This window comes from Mustela erminea, chromosome 10 (assembly GCF_009829155.1).
Source record: "Mustela erminea isolate mMusErm1 chromosome 10, mMusErm1.Pri, whole genome shotgun sequence".
Classification (NCBI taxonomy): Eukaryota; Metazoa; Chordata; class Mammalia; order Carnivora; family Mustelidae; genus Mustela; species Mustela erminea.
In genome coordinates, this window is record NC_045623.1 from 104,542,510 (window position 1) to 104,558,975 (window position 16,466).

The window sequence follows — 16,466 nt, forward strand, 5'->3', positions numbered from 1 at the left end:
CTACATTGTCGGCCGGTGGGGGGCCCTGATCAGTGGGGAGTCTGCACCTCCCTCTGCCCTCCCTCCTGCTTGAGCTCTCTCTCTCTCTCTCTCTCAAGTAAAGAAATGAAAATCCTTGGGGGAAAAAAAGGTAATTTGCAACTAATGAAAGAGACCCCCCTACCACGAAAGGTTGTCATCATCAGTCGTACCTGTTCTGCTGTAACCACAGAGCTGCGTTGCTTAACGCAAGGACCGTTAGGACTGAGTGATGTATCAGTATGTTTCTGGGACAAGGTGACATTGTCATTGATGGTCTGCTGAAGGAAAGAAGCTAATTTTCTTTTGAGCTTAAGCTTTTAGTAGTAACTTAATTAGGCCATCCTGTAAAATCATCACTAAGAACTGTCAGAAGTACCCCTGAGTCACCGGAGGATGACAAAGCTTGGCAGGGAGCCCCTTCCATAGAGAAGAGGAGCCTCTCCCAGAAACGTCCTCAAGGGGCACCAGCGCCCCCGAGCCCCAGCCTGCCTGCTTCCTGACCCCCACGGCAGGACTTTGCTTCCTGAATGCTTTATACAGACGCGTGTAACTGACAGACGTAATAAATGGCGATGCAACGTGTACAATGCAATAGCACCTGAAAGAAACCACCTTCACCCTCGCACAGCTATTTTCACCTTTGCGAGATTACATGCCAGTTCTTGTCCACTGTCCTTTCTTTTCCCACAGTCTCCTTGTATTCTAATTCCTTAACATTATTCTGTTTTCCAAGTTTCTTTTTTCTTTTAAAGACTTACATGAGAGAGAGACACACACACAGAGAGAATATGCAGCAGACGGGAGAAGAGAGACAGGGAGAGACAATCTCAAGCAGACTCCGTGCTGAGCGTGAAGCCAGCACGTGGGGCTCCATCCCAGGACCCTGAGATCACGACCTGAGCTGAAACCAAGAGTCGAGTGCCCAATGGACTGAGCCACCCAGTCAGCCCTGTTTTCCAAGTTTCTAAGCTCCATGATCTTCAAACTTACACGCTTATTTTAGGTATTTAGGGCAGAACCAGGTGCCTGAAGGGTGAGTTATGGCTTGTCGGTGTGTACTATTTGAAGACATAGTGGGCTTACATTTTTTTTTGGTCATTCTTTTAAAATTTAATTAATTAATTTAGAGACTGTGCACAAGCAAGGGGAGGGGCAGAGGAGAGAGTGAATCCCAAGCAAACCCCCCACTGAGCACAGAGCCTGATGCAGGGCTCCATGTCATGACCCTGAGATCATGTCCTGAGCCGAAATCAAGAGTTGGACACTTAACCAACTGAGCCATGCAGGTGCCCCTGTCATTCTTGTTTTTTAGTTTGAATTTGTTGCCAAGAGAAAGGGATAGCCCTTAAAATCCAGATTTCTAATATCAAGATTTGGCAACTAGCAGCAGGAGTCCACCTTTAGAGAGAGCATAAGCTCTCTACTTTGCCACACTCCCCACCACTCCCTATTGCATTCACCAAGCTGGCTTCGCTCACTTACATGATCACTTCTGACTCCTGTATGCAGTTCAGTCTGTGGTCTTTGATCTAACGTCTTGGCCTCCATAACTAAGGCTGCTGCTGATGCCTTGCTGCTGTTGTGTTATTTCCTTAGGGTAAAGTTCTGGAAGCAGGCTTACCAGGTGTAAGTGTATTTTCTCTCCTGCCATACTGTATTCAGTTTGGGATGTCTGGTGGGGCCACAGTCCTCTCTTGTGTATGAGCTGCCCCAGGAACCCTCCATGGGGATGTTCAGCAAAAGCTCTGCTGAACTGGGCCCGTTGAACCCTCTCTCCTAGGAATTTGCAAATTGGATTTAAAGATACTGTGTCAGAGCTGATCTCCTTCAACTGAAGAAAGGCAAATATGGGTCAGTGGGGTGTATGGTCAAATACATGTGGAAAAGGAAAGAAAGCCAGTTTTGCAAAGAGAAAACAAAGAATGAGCTAAAATGGGCAGAGATTTATCAAGGCAAGGAAGTGTGGAGCCAGAGAGACGGACGGAGGGAGGCAAGCGTGGTTTCTGTTGGCACCAACCGGCAGGATGAGCGCCTCTTTCTGTCATCTTGGTCCACAGCTGTGTCGTGCACCCGGCAGTGTAGGTGTGTTGTGGGCGCTGAGACGTCTGCTGAATGGCTAGAGGAGTCTGAAGATGACCACCTTCTGTCCCGCCAGCACTGTGTGCGCAGTTGCCCTGACATTGTCCCTGTCCCTGTCCCAGCACTGACAACGCCCTGCTGCCCATCCAGGGGTCTGGGCTGGACCAATCCTGCCCATGAGCAGTACGGCCCCCCGACACCCCACCGGAGCTGCGACTCTCCCACCAGTGCTCCACCCGCTTCCAGGCCGTTCCTCCATTTCCTCTGGGAGATCCTGCACGTGTATGGCTCCCTGACTCCACCTGGGTCTGTGCTCCCCCGTCCCCCTTCCCAGAGGCCTCTTGCCTGCTTGTCTGCCCACCGGCCTCACTGCACTGTCTCTTCACTCTGCTTTATTCCCCGTAGCAGTAAAAAATTATCATCGCAAATACTCATTTTGCTGTCTGTTGCCTCTGGCAGGAAAGTTCACGAGAGTAGAAACTTACTTTGTTCTCTGCTTTTCCCCCGAAACATGGCCCAACACGGGATGGTGCCCCACTCGCTGACTCAGCAGATATTTACTAAGTGCCTCTAGTTTGATAACGACCTGAAATATGTAACCAGGCCGGAGGGCTCAGTGCGGTGGGATAAGCTGAGAGAGGCATGAACATGAGTAATGCCTGGGATAGGTTTGTTGCGATTTTTAAGTAGCGCCGTCAGGGAAGACCTCACGGAGGATGCAACATTCTAGCAAACACTCAAAGGAGGGGAGGAGGGGAGGTGGGTGCACATCAAGCGAAGAACATTTCAGGTGGCGAGCAGCCATTGCAAAGGTCCTGAGGCAGGAATGTGTTCAGGAAGCAGTCGAGTTTAGCTGTAAGCAGAGAACAGCACTGGAAGAACTGAAACATGGAATAGGAGCTACAGGGGATTTAAGAGACAATCAGCCTCATCAGGGATCAGTCACGTACAAGATGATGCACCCATGTCAAGTGTAGAGTTTGATGAGTTTAGGTCCATGTATATCTATGACCATGTAGCCGCATCCTTGGTCAAGATAGAGGACATTTTCATTACCCCAGAAAGCTCCCTCGTCCTTGCACAGTCAACCCTCCACCTCCCACAGAAGTGTGCCACAAGTTCTAGAACGTCATCTGAATGGAATCATGCCACAGGTACTGTCCTTGGTCTGGCTTTACTTCACGCTGCCCAAAATCCTTGAGACCCACCCTGTCGTGTTTACCAGCCGCTGTTGAGTAGAGTTCTGTTGAGTAGAATTCCATCCTCCAGCTCAGCCCGGCTTGTTTGTCCACTCATCTGTGGGTGGACCTTGGGCTGCTTGCGGTTTTCTAGGGTTGGGAGAATAAAGCTGCTTGGAATGTTCGCGTGCAAGTGATTCTCGGATCAATGCATTCGTTTCCCTCGAGTATGTGGAGACCTTACAGAGGGATTTCAGGGTTTGCACAGTTTAAGGGATATTTAACTTTATGAGAAACTTACAAACTGTTTTCCAGGGAGGTTGTGCTGTTTTGCGTTCCCCTACAGGCTCACTCCTTCTCTAATGCTTGGGATCATCAGTCTTTCTGATCACAGCTGCTGTACTGGGGTGGGTGTATGGTAGCCCCTCACTGTGATTTTAATTTGCATTTCTTTGATGAGAATGATGTGGAATATTTCATGTCCTTATTAGAGACTTGTATACCTTCTCTTTTGGAGTATGTGTTCATTCCTTTCATGGGGTTTTGGCTTACTGAGTTATGGTTCTTTCTATGTATATATATATTTTATATCTATGGAGAAATCTTTCATCAGGCATATGTGTTGTGACTTTTCTCCTAGCAGGGGCTGGTCTTTTCATTTTCTTACTGGTATTTCTTAGCAGATGTTTCTAATTCTGGCACAGTCGAATTGATCCATTTCTTGCTTATGTGGTTGATGTCTCAGCTAAGAAACTTCTACCTGCCTTAGGGTTGGGAAGGGGCTCGTGATTTTGTTTTTCTAGTAATTCCACAGTTTTAACTTTTATTTTAGGTCCATATGGGGTTCTGAGCAAGAACCTGACATGATTCGACTTGTGGGTCAGAGGCACCGCTGTGCTGTGTGGACGGGGGTGGGGTGGAGTGTAGACCCGAGGACACCCACGGGGAGGCCATTTGACAGTCCAGGCTGGGGCCAGGCCAGCAGACTGCCAAGGGGAGCAGTCAGTCACAGGAAATATTCATTGGTGAGGTTTTCAGGCGTGTGTTTCATTCCTCCTTGATGAACAATATTGAAATTCAAGACTTGCTCTCAGCCTGAAGGTTTGCTGTGCATTTTAACTTAGCTTCACTAAAGAACTGGTTTTAAGTGTTCGGCCATGGCAGTCTCCGATACAACAGGACAATTCATCTATCGCTTTTAAGAAAAGGGAAACCAACACATTCCATGTCACGCTCTGTGTCACTCCTGCTGGGACTCATACATCCATGTCCTTGCCTTGGCCACTTCAACTCATGCGTGACCCTTTCTTTGACTTATGATTTATTGCTGTCAGTCCTTTGCCCAGAATCATAAATGTAACTATTCTGTCTTTTTATATCTACTTTGTACACTAGGCATTGACAGCAAATTTATTTATTGTCTGTGAGTTGTTACCTTGAAAAATTACATCAATGCAAAGTGATTGCCTTTTAGCCTTCATAGCCAATAAATTTAATTTTTTGGAGGGGGTGAATGAGTCATAGGATCATATATATAACCACTGATCACAGAATAAGGAGTAAGCTGGAAGTTCGGAGCAACAGAAGCCAAGAAGGGAGACTCCTGTCTCTTGTCCAGCATGCGTAAGCTGATCTCCTGGTGTTTGCTTCTCGTGGGATGTTTACATCCTCTCCTTGCTCTGCCCGTCCCTGACTCCAGGGAAGAGACCCTGCGGCTCTCAGGTAAATTGAATGTGTTTCCCTTCTGTTAGTCTTGGAAGAGTCTTCAAGGGTCTTAAATGCAAAGTTAGAGATAAGAATGGGAATTCTTGTTTGCAGAAGTCTTTTCAGTCCTAGCTATGGATAGAATCCTAGAGGACCCTTACAACCCATTTTAGGCTTTTTTTCATTCTAAAACGGAAGAGAAAAAAGGGTAGTTTTGCTTTTTTTCCTGTTATTTCTGTAACCCAAACTTTTGTTTTGGTCAACTTTTTTTTTTTTTTTTTCAGTTTAAAAAATTGTATGACATTTTAAACATCAGTTCCTTTTGGTTTCTATTTTAAATGAACTGGTTGGATGTAGAATTTGGTTGTTCCAATTACAGATTAAAACTATTTTATACCATTTTCAGTTAAAAGTAATCATCTGATATGTGTTACATGAAACACAAATGTTTGTTAAGGAATAAAAAAGGGACAGTTTGGAGCTTGGGATGACATTGGTTTCCAGGTCAAGTATCTTGTCCTTTTTGATTTATATCTCATTCAGTTTAAGTATAAGTTGAATTAAAAAAAGAATCGGTCAGTACTTATTCCTCTTAATTTAGTTTAAGGAATAAAACAACTGATGCATAAACATTTTAACTGGATTTTATCTTGTCTTTAATTTGGGGTACTTTTAGACTTTTTTTTTAAAGGAAAAAACTCTTCTATGCCATTGATTTTATCACTCCTAGTCTCCAAAGTTTCTCCCAAGAGGCTTTTTGATGATGGCCAAGCACTGTTGGCTACTCACACATGCCCCGTCCACGGCTGCAACCCCTGACCTCCCGTTGTGTTAGCAGCCAAAAACAGGCATTAACTTTATTGAATCTCTGCTACTTAAAGAGAACAGTGAGAGGCAAGCACAAGATGAAATCAAGACCAGCTCTATCACTGTCCTTTTAAAAAATGTACATATTAAGGTTTTTTTTAAAGCTCTGATGAGTGCAGCATCTTACTCAAACCCTCAACAGGTGACAGCCTCCCTTCAAGTTCTTGTCTCAGTTTTTCTAATTTAGTTGTTCCTACATAAATGAGCCTCAAGACATGTGGCCGAATTTTACAGGTTTTTCATTAATATGCTTCAGAAATATTGCGAATGTGCTCGGATGCCTTTGTAATGCCTTCCAGCTGAGGTCGTAGCACCGCATCTGTAAGCTGAAAGCCAGCTGGCGTTCTGGGGCTCCCGGAGCCTCTGATCTCAGCATGGCGGCTGCCGGCCAAGAGAGCCATCCTGGTGCCAAGTGTCCCCGCAGCATACCTTCCGCCTTCCTCCCGCGTCCCACACCTCGCACGCACGACCCATACGCATCCCAGGCACACTTGCCATACATCTTATATTCAGCTGACCAAGTCTCACATTAAAAATGTTACTATCAAAGTCTTTAAAGAGGATTTTAAAGGCTGAATCTTTTCTAATGATGGCGGTCTTCAAGTCTTGAAGGCCAGAGAGACACGAGTACTGACATCTTATTTGGTTATCAGAAGAACATGGACAGTCTTGGCTCCCAGAAAACCACCCCTTCCCTCTTCCTACCTATGCTATCACTCAGATCATCCACAAATGAAAGGTAACGGGCAGCAGAAGAGAAATAGGAACAAAAGAGAACCACTTTTCCAGTGGAAACATTTTTCAGTGGGCCCTGTGGCTCAGCCTCTGCTCTCCTATTTGGGGTGGCTGAGCAGCTGGGCAAGGGCGTAGTCAGAACTAGATGCCTTTCTCTTGATTTTCTGTGCTGCCGGCTCACAAATCGGACCATAGCCTCCCCACCTCTCTGCTGAGATACCAATGATAATTTACGAACACAGCACTGGAGGCTTCCCTGGTATTCCCTCCCTGCCCCAGAGCCCCCCTGAACACAGTAGGGAACAGGTAATTGAAGGGTGAACAGCGTGACTAACCTCTATTTTACTCTATGTAGCACCTGATGGAGACACGAGCTCAGCCTTGGATGAACTGGAGAGAGTGTCCCTCCTGCAAATGCTGCTGGAGATGTCAGGGGCAGAGAGGGGTGATGGTCTCAGGAAGGCAGGTAAAAGAATTCTTGCACGGATCGGTGGTCTGATTTTATTGCTACTGAATTACTCTCTTCTCCACTAGATGAGGTAAAAACCCGTTTTGGAAGAGAAAGATGACCTATAAAACAGGCTAATAAATTGCCCGCCACTCTCCCCTTCTGGGGTCGAGACGGCTCTGCAATCTTGTGTTTTCTCTTTCTCCCCAACTTCTCGCCAGCATCACGCTCTCTGTGCCATCCCAGCTTATGTATATATATTTTATCCTGCACGGATTTATATGGAGGGGAAGGGGGGTGTTATCGCAGTTTCCAGTAAGTGCAATTTGAAATCCCACTTTCCCTCTTGCTAAAATCTTAGGCAAACTACTTAATCACCTGGTACCTCCGTTTCTTATCAGTAGGCGGGATTGGGACACATGCCACCTCCGAGGGCTGTTGTGAAGGCAAGGAGACAGGCCGGGTAAACGGCTCCCCGCAGTCGCACACGGCCACCAATCAACTGTCCGCTTTTACGGTTTTCTCTGACTGTACTCTACGCACAGACACAAATTCCCAGGACATTCTGGAAATGAAATGAAGCCTTTTTTTTCTCCCTAGAGAAGGGGTGGGGGGCGGGGCAGAGGGAGAAGGACGATCTTCAGCAGGCTCCACGCTGAGCACAGAGCCTGACCCCAAGATCAGGATCTGAGCCCAACTCAAGAGTCTGACACTTAACTGACTGAACCACCCCGGCAGCGGGAGTCCACAAAGGGCACTGCATTCTCCCGAAGTTAGCAGCTCAGCAGTTTATTGGAAACATTTTTAAATGAATGGAACATTTAAACTACTGAGCTGCTAACTTCCTGGGGAGAAAGCAGCGCCCTTTGTGGACTCCCGTCAGCAAGAAAGAACAGGGGCCCTGCCCGGCGGCCTTCAAGGAAACATCACTGCGGCGTGAAAACAGGAAGATCAGAAATTAGACGTGACTTAGTAATATTCTAAGAAAAACAAGCATAAAGCGGAAATCACAGATCTGATGATGAATGGTTTCCGAATACTGTTTTCCAGGTCTCGGTACCAACATTGCTAACACCAGAGGAAGTACGAAAAAGGTAAGTGGCTCTATTTATGACGGTCAGGTGGAGCGTTTTATACCTTGACTTGAGAGGATCCTGAATTCTTGAACTGGGTTGTGTTCTGGGTGGAAATCATCCCTTCAAGTAACTGGCCAATCGGCGTTATTTCAAAGCATTACTTTTCCTAAATTCTGATCCATATTAGATGTGACCACAAGCATTTGCCCAGAGCCTGTTTTGGGTAAAAATTACTGTAATACGTTTAAGGGAATGAACAATAGATAAGTCCCTACTCTCCGGTCTGTCATCCCTGTGCGAGCTCTTTCATCATCCCCCCACGTGGCCCTGGTGTCACCGGGAAGCTCGTGAGAAATGCAGAATCTCATAGGGAGTCAAAATCCCCGCCCCAGCACGAACCACGGGTGCCTCGCATGCGCATTCCAGCCGCTGGGTGCAGGGTCTAAGTGGAAGAGCGCTGTGCTCAAACACGCAGGTGGAGCACGGGCCACAGAGGGCGGGGCACGGGCTGTACTCTGGGTGTGGGGGAAAGAGTGGGAGAGGGAACTGGGGAATGATAAAGTAGATGGCTAGAAATGGCATGCAATTCCCGGAGGGCCTCAGATGCTGAAAGGTAAGTCTGCACTTGACCATCATCACTAACACCCCCAAACTCTACGTGCTTTCCGAAGGGTTTGTGGGTACACCAGTCCCAGCAGACAATCGACCATGCCCACTGTTCTAGCCTCTCCCACCTCAGTGATTCTGTTATGTCAGTACACCGAAACCTCCACGAAATCCCGAGGTAAACTTATTTAACTTTAGTCAAGAACTTCCCAAACATTTTGGCCAGAGACATCTTTTTTGGTGTAGTACCCACTAGCATCCTTGTAAAAATATACCGGACACACTGCATCCCAGAGATGGCAGACACGGCCTGTGGTCCCAACGGGGCGAAACCACCCAGCAGGGGTCGGTGTGGTGTCTGCAGGTGACAAAGTAAAAGTCATCATTCACAGGTTTATATTCTTCTGAGTAGAAGGAAGATGGCTAAGATTCTAAAATCACAAAGGTGATTAGTTGGATCTGCTCGTGTCGTTCTGCAGTAGCGACAATACTCAGGGCCCACACTTCAAGAGAAGTTCATTTCAGGGGAAATACAAGATCTGTTTCACAAAGAAGATAATAAATAAATGGACAGAACATGTTACTGATCGAGTATTTCAATAGAGATGGGTCAGTGAGGGCTTGGGGAACTTCACGGCCATCAGTGGGCTGGACCCCTTTCCAGAACCACCACACTCCAGGTTCCTAGTGCAATTACACACCACATGACAGAGCAGACACTTTTCAGAGGTCCTAAGTCTTAACTATGGTTCCTCTTACTTGTAGGGGTCTTAATACATTGATAACCTCTTTTTTTTGTTTGTTTGTGGGTTTAGTTTCAAGCCTTCTCTGGACCAGATCCTAACATTTTCCTGAGTCATCTTTTGGCCAGATACAGGAAACAAGATGAGAAACGTGGGTCTCCTTCTGAATGCTTCTGGAAATACTGTGTCTGAAGTGAAATGAACATCTACTAGTCAACCCAAAAACAACCATCTTAGAAAGTTAAAAACAAAAATGCCCGATTTGAAAATAGTATAGAAAAAACTTAACCCTGCTCATTATTATTTGGAAAATAAATCCTCTATGTTTTGCAAATATCATGAGTGGTCATTTTACTTATAAATGTATCCTGAAAATTTACTACTTTTCTTTCCATCAATTTATCCTTGAATTCTCTGAAAATTTAAAAAGTAAAGCTAGTAAGTGAACAGAAGCAAAAGTAAAATTTAGCTAAGAGAGTTACACTACAAATTGTTTAAACATTATCTTACCTCCATGTCCTCTCAACCTTGAAAATAACAACTACTGTTATTACTTAAAAAAAAGTCAGTGGGCGCCTGGGTGGCTCAGTCAGTTAAGCCACCAGTTAAGCACCGTTAAGCTGGCAGCCTTCAGCTCAGTTCATGATCCCAGGGTCCGTGGATCAAGCTCTAGGTTCCCCCCTCTCCCTGCTCACTGGGGAGTCTGCTTCTCCCTCTGTCCCTGCCCCACACCACCCCCGCTTGCAGGAGCACACGTGTGTGTGTGTGTGTGTGTGTGTGTGTGTGTGTGTGTCTGCGCTCTCTCTCTCTCTCTGAAATAAATAAACTCTTAAAAAAAAAAAAAAAAAAGGAAAACCTTCCACTTCCTGGATTTAAGACCTCAAGGACAAATCTGTAGGGAAAGACGTCTCAAGCTCGAAGAACGGATGCGTCACCTCGGGGGCCATGTGGACACTAAGTGGCCGTGGGAGCACTGGTATCTCGCGCTGTAGAAACGAAGCTATGCTCGTTCCCCGACCCGACGCACAACGCGGGCACCACAAAGCCGTTTCATATTCACGACACCAGAAGGCCTCGGAGGAACTCCAGGGCTGTGTTTCAGGGGTAGGGGGTTGACGACCCCCGCGGATGGGGCTCCGGGGTGGGATTGGGACGTTCGCACCCCTGCCCCCGCCGTGCAGGGCGAGTCGTCCGCCAGGGAAGGGCTCCCTCCAGCCCGCGGGCTGCGCTGCGAATTGAGGGTTCGAGCGAAGCTTCTCTTTGTCTCGGGCGGCCGCGAACATAAAAATTCACGGCAAGCGCCCGGAGCAGCTCCTGTTAGAGCCGCGCGCCCGGGGTAAGCCCGCGGCTGTCTCCTCTCCCCGGGATTACTGCTCTGCTGCAGGAAGGTGCCACGGACCTGAAGCCTCTAACATCTAGTCTGGGCTTCGGGATCTCGACCCGTGTTTTAACTCTGGGATTCTGTTGCTGCTACAGTGCCACACGCGCTCCGTGACGCGCACGTGTGCTCTAGGGAACCAGACACAACACGTCTGATGCTGAATTCGGTGTCAGGCGTTCCGACAGCGTTGACGAGATGCACAGACGCCGAGGCCCCGACGGGCGATGTCTCAGGGCTCCGGTGGGGAGGGACTCGCCAGCGCAGCAGGAGCTCAGACACCGGACGGCACACGCCTTGCTGCTGAGAAAACCAACGTTCATCTGAGCACCTTGCAATGCCTCTTAGTAAACATTTCATGATGATAAAAAATACATATTCAGGGCAAAGGTTTATTGACACAGCGCAAAAGTATATCAGGTTCTACATATACACAGTTTATTTGTTTTTATTTAAAAAAGATACCTGATTGAAGTATTAATAACCATTAAAAACAAGTAAACTCATACAATTAATTATAAATTCAGCTGAAACAAAATTTGTTTAGATTAAATTGACCTTGAGAATTATAATGAAGTTTTACTTAATTGCATAACAACTCCGTTCACACAGCATTCTGTTTTTCATAAATCCTGACCTCTTACCCAAGAAAATGCAGCCTTTTGGGTAATATTTGTGTAAACATCAAAGCCTATAATACACATTTTTATTATCCATTCCTGTAGTTATTAATACAAAAAGTTAATAAACTTGCACGATGAAGTGTAAAAGTGGGTACAGCCCCCTTGGGGGGAGAGCAGCGTCACTGCTGAGCCTCCGCCTCGCTCTAGCAGCGCAAGCATCATGGTCCAATCCCTACCTTCGCCAACTGAGCTACTTGTCAACATATGAAAGTTACACGCAGTACTACAGCTCTGCCTACAGCAAGCACCAGTTTCACACCGAGTCTGGCGTCAGGTGCACTCCGTAAGATATGTGCTAAGGCAAAGAGATCAGCAAAGTGAGATAAAACCAGTACCAGAAAGACTGAAAAAGAGTTGCTTCCACAACTGAGAACATAAGGTACAAAACGTGCTGCACGAAGCTGCGTGACCTCTGACAGCCACGTGTCATTTCTGATTTATGCAGATTAAAATTTTTGTCCCTGCAGAAGGTCATGAAGAGTACACTGATGGACAACATCCGGGCTGGTTAGTTTTTTAAAATTTGATTTCTCACACCACCTGACCGCCACGATGAGGGCTCAGAAATCACTCAGAAATCATCCGGACCAAGCAGAGCATGAGAGCTCCCCTGTCCTAACGCTGCGACACTTGCACGGAACAGCTCAGCATTCAAAAATGGCTCGGATGCACAGAACTGCCTTCCAGGAAAACCCATTTTAGAAAGCAAACCTGAGCTACGGGAATTGAGAGTCAGGGCTCAGCAGTCATCATGCAATCACAGATAAAAAGGTTAAGTCTCCTAACCATTATCATGATATACTTTTATAAAAACGTATAAAACTTCAGAGGAGGAAGTGTTTTTTTAAAAACAAAACAAAAAAAACCAAAATAAAACAATAAAGAAAGCTCAGTCTGTTAGATAGAAGATGAAAGGTTACTGCTGCTCCATTATTGGCTTCTGGTCCTCTTGCTCCTCTGTGTGGGTCCCACGTCATCCAGAGTCTGAGCAGGAACCACGGACTTCTCTGAAGAGCAGGGAGCGAACTTATCAAGTAAACAACCCACTCACTTCCTTGAAGACACTATTATGGCCACGCAGGAAGCGCTGATCTCTGACTGCCGCACCCCTGCTAGGACGGCGGGGCTCCGCAGGCCACTGCTGTCCCCATGGGCCGCTGCCGTCCCACGCAGCCCTTCATGGCACGTACAGATCTCCGGCAAAGATGGCCAGACTTCTTGTGTGTAAACTGGTTGGAAAGAAAGAGTTAACTGTTGATTTTGGGTGAGACATTAAAACACTGAGGCATGAAAGAACAATGATTACTTGTAACATGACTTCTGAAACTTTTTGCAGTCATTATTTTAAAAACAAAAACATCAGAAAGGGGAATACCACGGGTTGAGTGAGGAGCTCTCTCTGAACGTCACACACGCAAGAGCTAACTTCAGCTTCCGAGGAACACACTCGTGGTGAGCAGATCCACTGTGAGGGCAGGACTTCGGGAACTTCAGTGGGAGGCGGAGAATTAAAAGGAAAGGCGTCTACAAGAACAAAGCTCAAAAGCCAACCCCGACAAGCAGGAACTTGCAGTGTACGGACGGGTGGTATTTGCTACCACTGGCAGATACCGAAGTGACTCGTGCTGTGAGCAAACGAGAACGTTTCATCTGAATTACGGAGGGAAAGGCCGAGCTGCACGAGGACCAGAGGAAAGTTCATTTCTGGGAACCATTCTGAAAGCGGACGGCCTGCAGGTGGGATGTCGAGTCCTCTCACAGGGAAAGTGATTTCTGTAACACCAGAAGGAAATGAAGGTGGCCAAGTTTGGGGGCTCTTTCTGGCTGTACTTGTGACTACCGTGGATTTCGGGTGCCGCCTGAGCACACACCTCTCTAGAGGCCATCCGATCCCCTCAGAGGATGGCAGAACTAGAAAAAACACCTAACTGACAGCTTTAATGCTCCCGGGACGTGGACATAAAAGACTGGATACATGGCGTTTGCCTCAGAAAAACAAAGCCCATTAAAAAATCAAGAAGGGAAAACCGTAACATTCAGTGACAAGTTCATGGTCACTTAGAGTCTTTTTTTTGAGGAACGAGGACACTTTATTTCTCACAACATCTCCCTCCCGTCCCGCACAAGAAGTCTGGTTGTCCAACGGGTCCCCGCGGGGGCGCCTCCACGGCCGCTCATCCGCTGTTTGCTGCTGGAGCTTGACCACAGGGTTCCGCGGTGTCGCCCGGGGAGTCCTGGCTTTCGCAAGTGACACAGCCCTCCGAGAAAGAACAAGAGTGGGCAGCATGACGAAATGTCATCTGGAAGGACTGAATCAGTAAAATGCTGGCCAGGTACCTTACGTCTAGTCCCCAGTTTATCCACTGTGTGTCTGAGAGGAGCCCATGTGACAGTTCATTCCTAATTGTTGTGAGAAGGAAGAGGACAATTGTTTCCACAGTTGTTGCTTAAATCACTTCGGGGCTCATTCGTTTACTCTCCTATTCAAAAAGCATAAAAATAGAGTTTTAAGAACGAAGACACTTGAAACGAGGAGCGGGCGCAGCTCCTGCTTTTCGGGAAAGCCACATCTAACCAGACGCCGGCTGCGGGAACGCGCTCTGTTCTTTACAAAGGAGGGAGGGGATCCCGGCACCTGTTTACTTCCGCAGCCTTGACACCACACGGTTCTGAACACCCAGCTTTCTTCTCTTGCTATCGTTTGTAACTCCCCACATTGTCACACATTGTCACATCCACAAGTTGACACTTGAGGGAATAAAGGCCTCATTCCTGGTACAAGTGTCACAAAGGTTCCACAGAGCCACCACAGGGGCCACGGGCAAACCAGAGCTCCATTGCCAGCCCACTCGCATGCGCTCTCACTAAGAAGATCTCGTTAACAGCCAAAGCCCCCGGGCCTCATGGAAAATCCTGCTAGCTATGAATACTCCCTCCAATGTGGATCCCGCATCTTGAGTTTGATCTCCGTTCAAACACGCCTGCGTATCTGAAACGCGCATCTCTTACTCCTCGCCTCCCCGTCAGCCATACTTCAAAGCAGGGGCCCTGCAGCATTCCAACCAGGAAGCACACTTGCACTCCAAAGACCGGCGTTCAAAATCAGGGGGGCTGTGTGACCGTAAATAAATTATTTAACATCTGTACACGTTACTTTGTTGCTCGTTTGTAAGGTAGAAGCATCTGTGAGGACTGTAATTTTCAGTGGGATGGTGCAATGCATATTAAGTGCCTCAGGCACTGCCTGGCACAGAGAGACATCATACAGCACAGCTGTTGTCACGGTGCTTACTTGGATGTCTATTCCTTGAGGGACAGTCTGGCTCTGAATCCAAGAGTGCACCTTGGCCAGCTCCTCCCTCTGGCCACATAAGAACCTGGGCTGCCGCCCCCGCAGGCCCGCCAGCTTCTCCAGGTCCTCTCTCAGTACAGCCTCTGTCACCCTGAGGACAAACGAGCAACCTAGTCCTGAAATAAGGCACAGGGTTCTTCCGTCATCCAAGAAAAGCAATTCTGGGCTTGCGATATACTTTCTACCTCTTGCTAATATATAATGCAAATATTAAAAAATAACCGAATCCACTATTGGTCAATGGGTGAAGCTAGAGCACTTTTTCTTGGTGGAAAGCATCTGCACAGCGCTTGAGAGGAAACAGATTTCCCTGAGCTCCTCTCTTGCAGAATGCAGAAAAATTCAGAGTCTAGAGAGAAAAGTTCTGGTACTTGTGCGCCCTCTTAGAAGCGCTGTCTGACGGCTTTCTGGTCTCATGATGCACATGTGGGTTCAGTGTGGACCGGAGCGTGTGTGGGGCACCGCCACCGTGGCCGCTGTCCTAGGCCTACTCATCATCTGACTTCAAATGAGTGAATGAACCATCCATAACATCTGGTTCTCTAAGAGCATGTATAAAAACACAATTTGAAAATCTTTTTGTATTAACCAACATACTTAAGAAATCATTAAATAAAACTCATAAAAGTGGGCCTCCTAAAGTGTGTTCTTACGTCTCAGGTACCTGGTACGTCATGAGAACGCGCTCAGGAGTTTGCTTTCTCCTTCTCCACATGGCCTCGTCAGCTAAACCAGGAAATGTTTCCTCTTCCTGTGCGTCCTCAGACTGCTGCCCGTTGGAGGTGGTTTCAGGACAATCAGTACTAGCGAAGTCCACACTACTGTCCCTACTTCCTGTCACAGATCAGCAACAGCTACAGGTTAGCAGATACCTCTTGGGGGCCGATTTGCCAAACTTCCTCCTCAAAGACTCTGGCCACCAGCTGACAGTCTGTCCCCACACAGCCTAGCCACGGTCCTGGGTGACCTCACTTCCCGGCTCCTCCGCCTTCCCTAGATCCCCCTGTCACTCCTCCTGTGATGAGTGTGGTCCAGGCCATACCTCGCTCCTTTTCATTGCAGCTGCTCCACGTCAGCTCCATCTCCCAATCGCTAACCCCCCACTCAGCTTTACTAGCTCGTCTGCTTGTTCAAGTGAACCACGTACAAATCTGAAACCATGCCTTGGCCCTTCAGCTCAGAGCCCAGTGCTCATCATTCAGTAACGTGCTCTGTAAGATTTCTTCTTCCCTCTGACTTCTCACAACTACCCAAATATCAATGCTCATAAAGCCAACTGTGAATTCTATTCTTATGTCAACCCTAGAAGCCAAAGATATGGAGCAAAGTCATATATAATAGGGTACGTTGGTTCATCATCACCAAAAGGATCATCCAGATGCTGGGTAATTCTGCTATGGTCTCCAGCCAGCATGCCAGCCTGCCCCAGGCCTATGTTCCCTCACTCTCATCTGTTAGAAACAGAATTCATTATCCTGACACTATTTGTAAGCTTGCTCATATCTATACTCTTTCCTCACTTATTCCTGTTACAGCAGAGAAGCTATCCATCCATCCATCCATAAAGGCCCATCCCTTTATGGCTGCTATGGAGCT

The 16,466-nt window shown here is 47.2% G+C and overlaps 2 protein-coding genes across 2 annotated transcripts in view; one reads left to right on the forward strand and one right to left on the reverse strand.

Moving 5' to 3' along the window:
- The first annotated feature begins 3,245 nt into the window (after positions 1 to 3,245).
- Positions 3,246 to 9,692, forward strand: UTS2 (urotensin 2). Its single transcript, XM_032303755.1, is given in 7 exon segments — positions 3,246 to 3,254; positions 4,482 to 4,549; positions 4,551 to 4,607; positions 4,897 to 5,000; positions 6,940 to 7,050; positions 8,074 to 8,126; positions 9,530 to 9,692. Coding segments are annotated over 7 exon segments (522 nt in total). The 3' UTR covers positions 9,650 to 9,692.
- A 4,000-nt stretch (positions 9,693 to 13,692) lies between these two features.
- The window catches only part of PER3 (period circadian regulator 3), a 59,194-nt gene continuing 56,420 nt past the window's right edge, over positions 13,693 to 16,466 (reverse strand). Inside the window, 2 exon segments of the mRNA XM_032301540.1 lie at positions 13,693 to 14,961; positions 15,524 to 15,704. Of these exon segments, the coding sequence (XP_032157431.1) occupies positions 14,649 to 14,961; positions 15,524 to 15,704 (494 nt within the window). The 3' untranslated portion in view covers positions 13,693 to 14,648.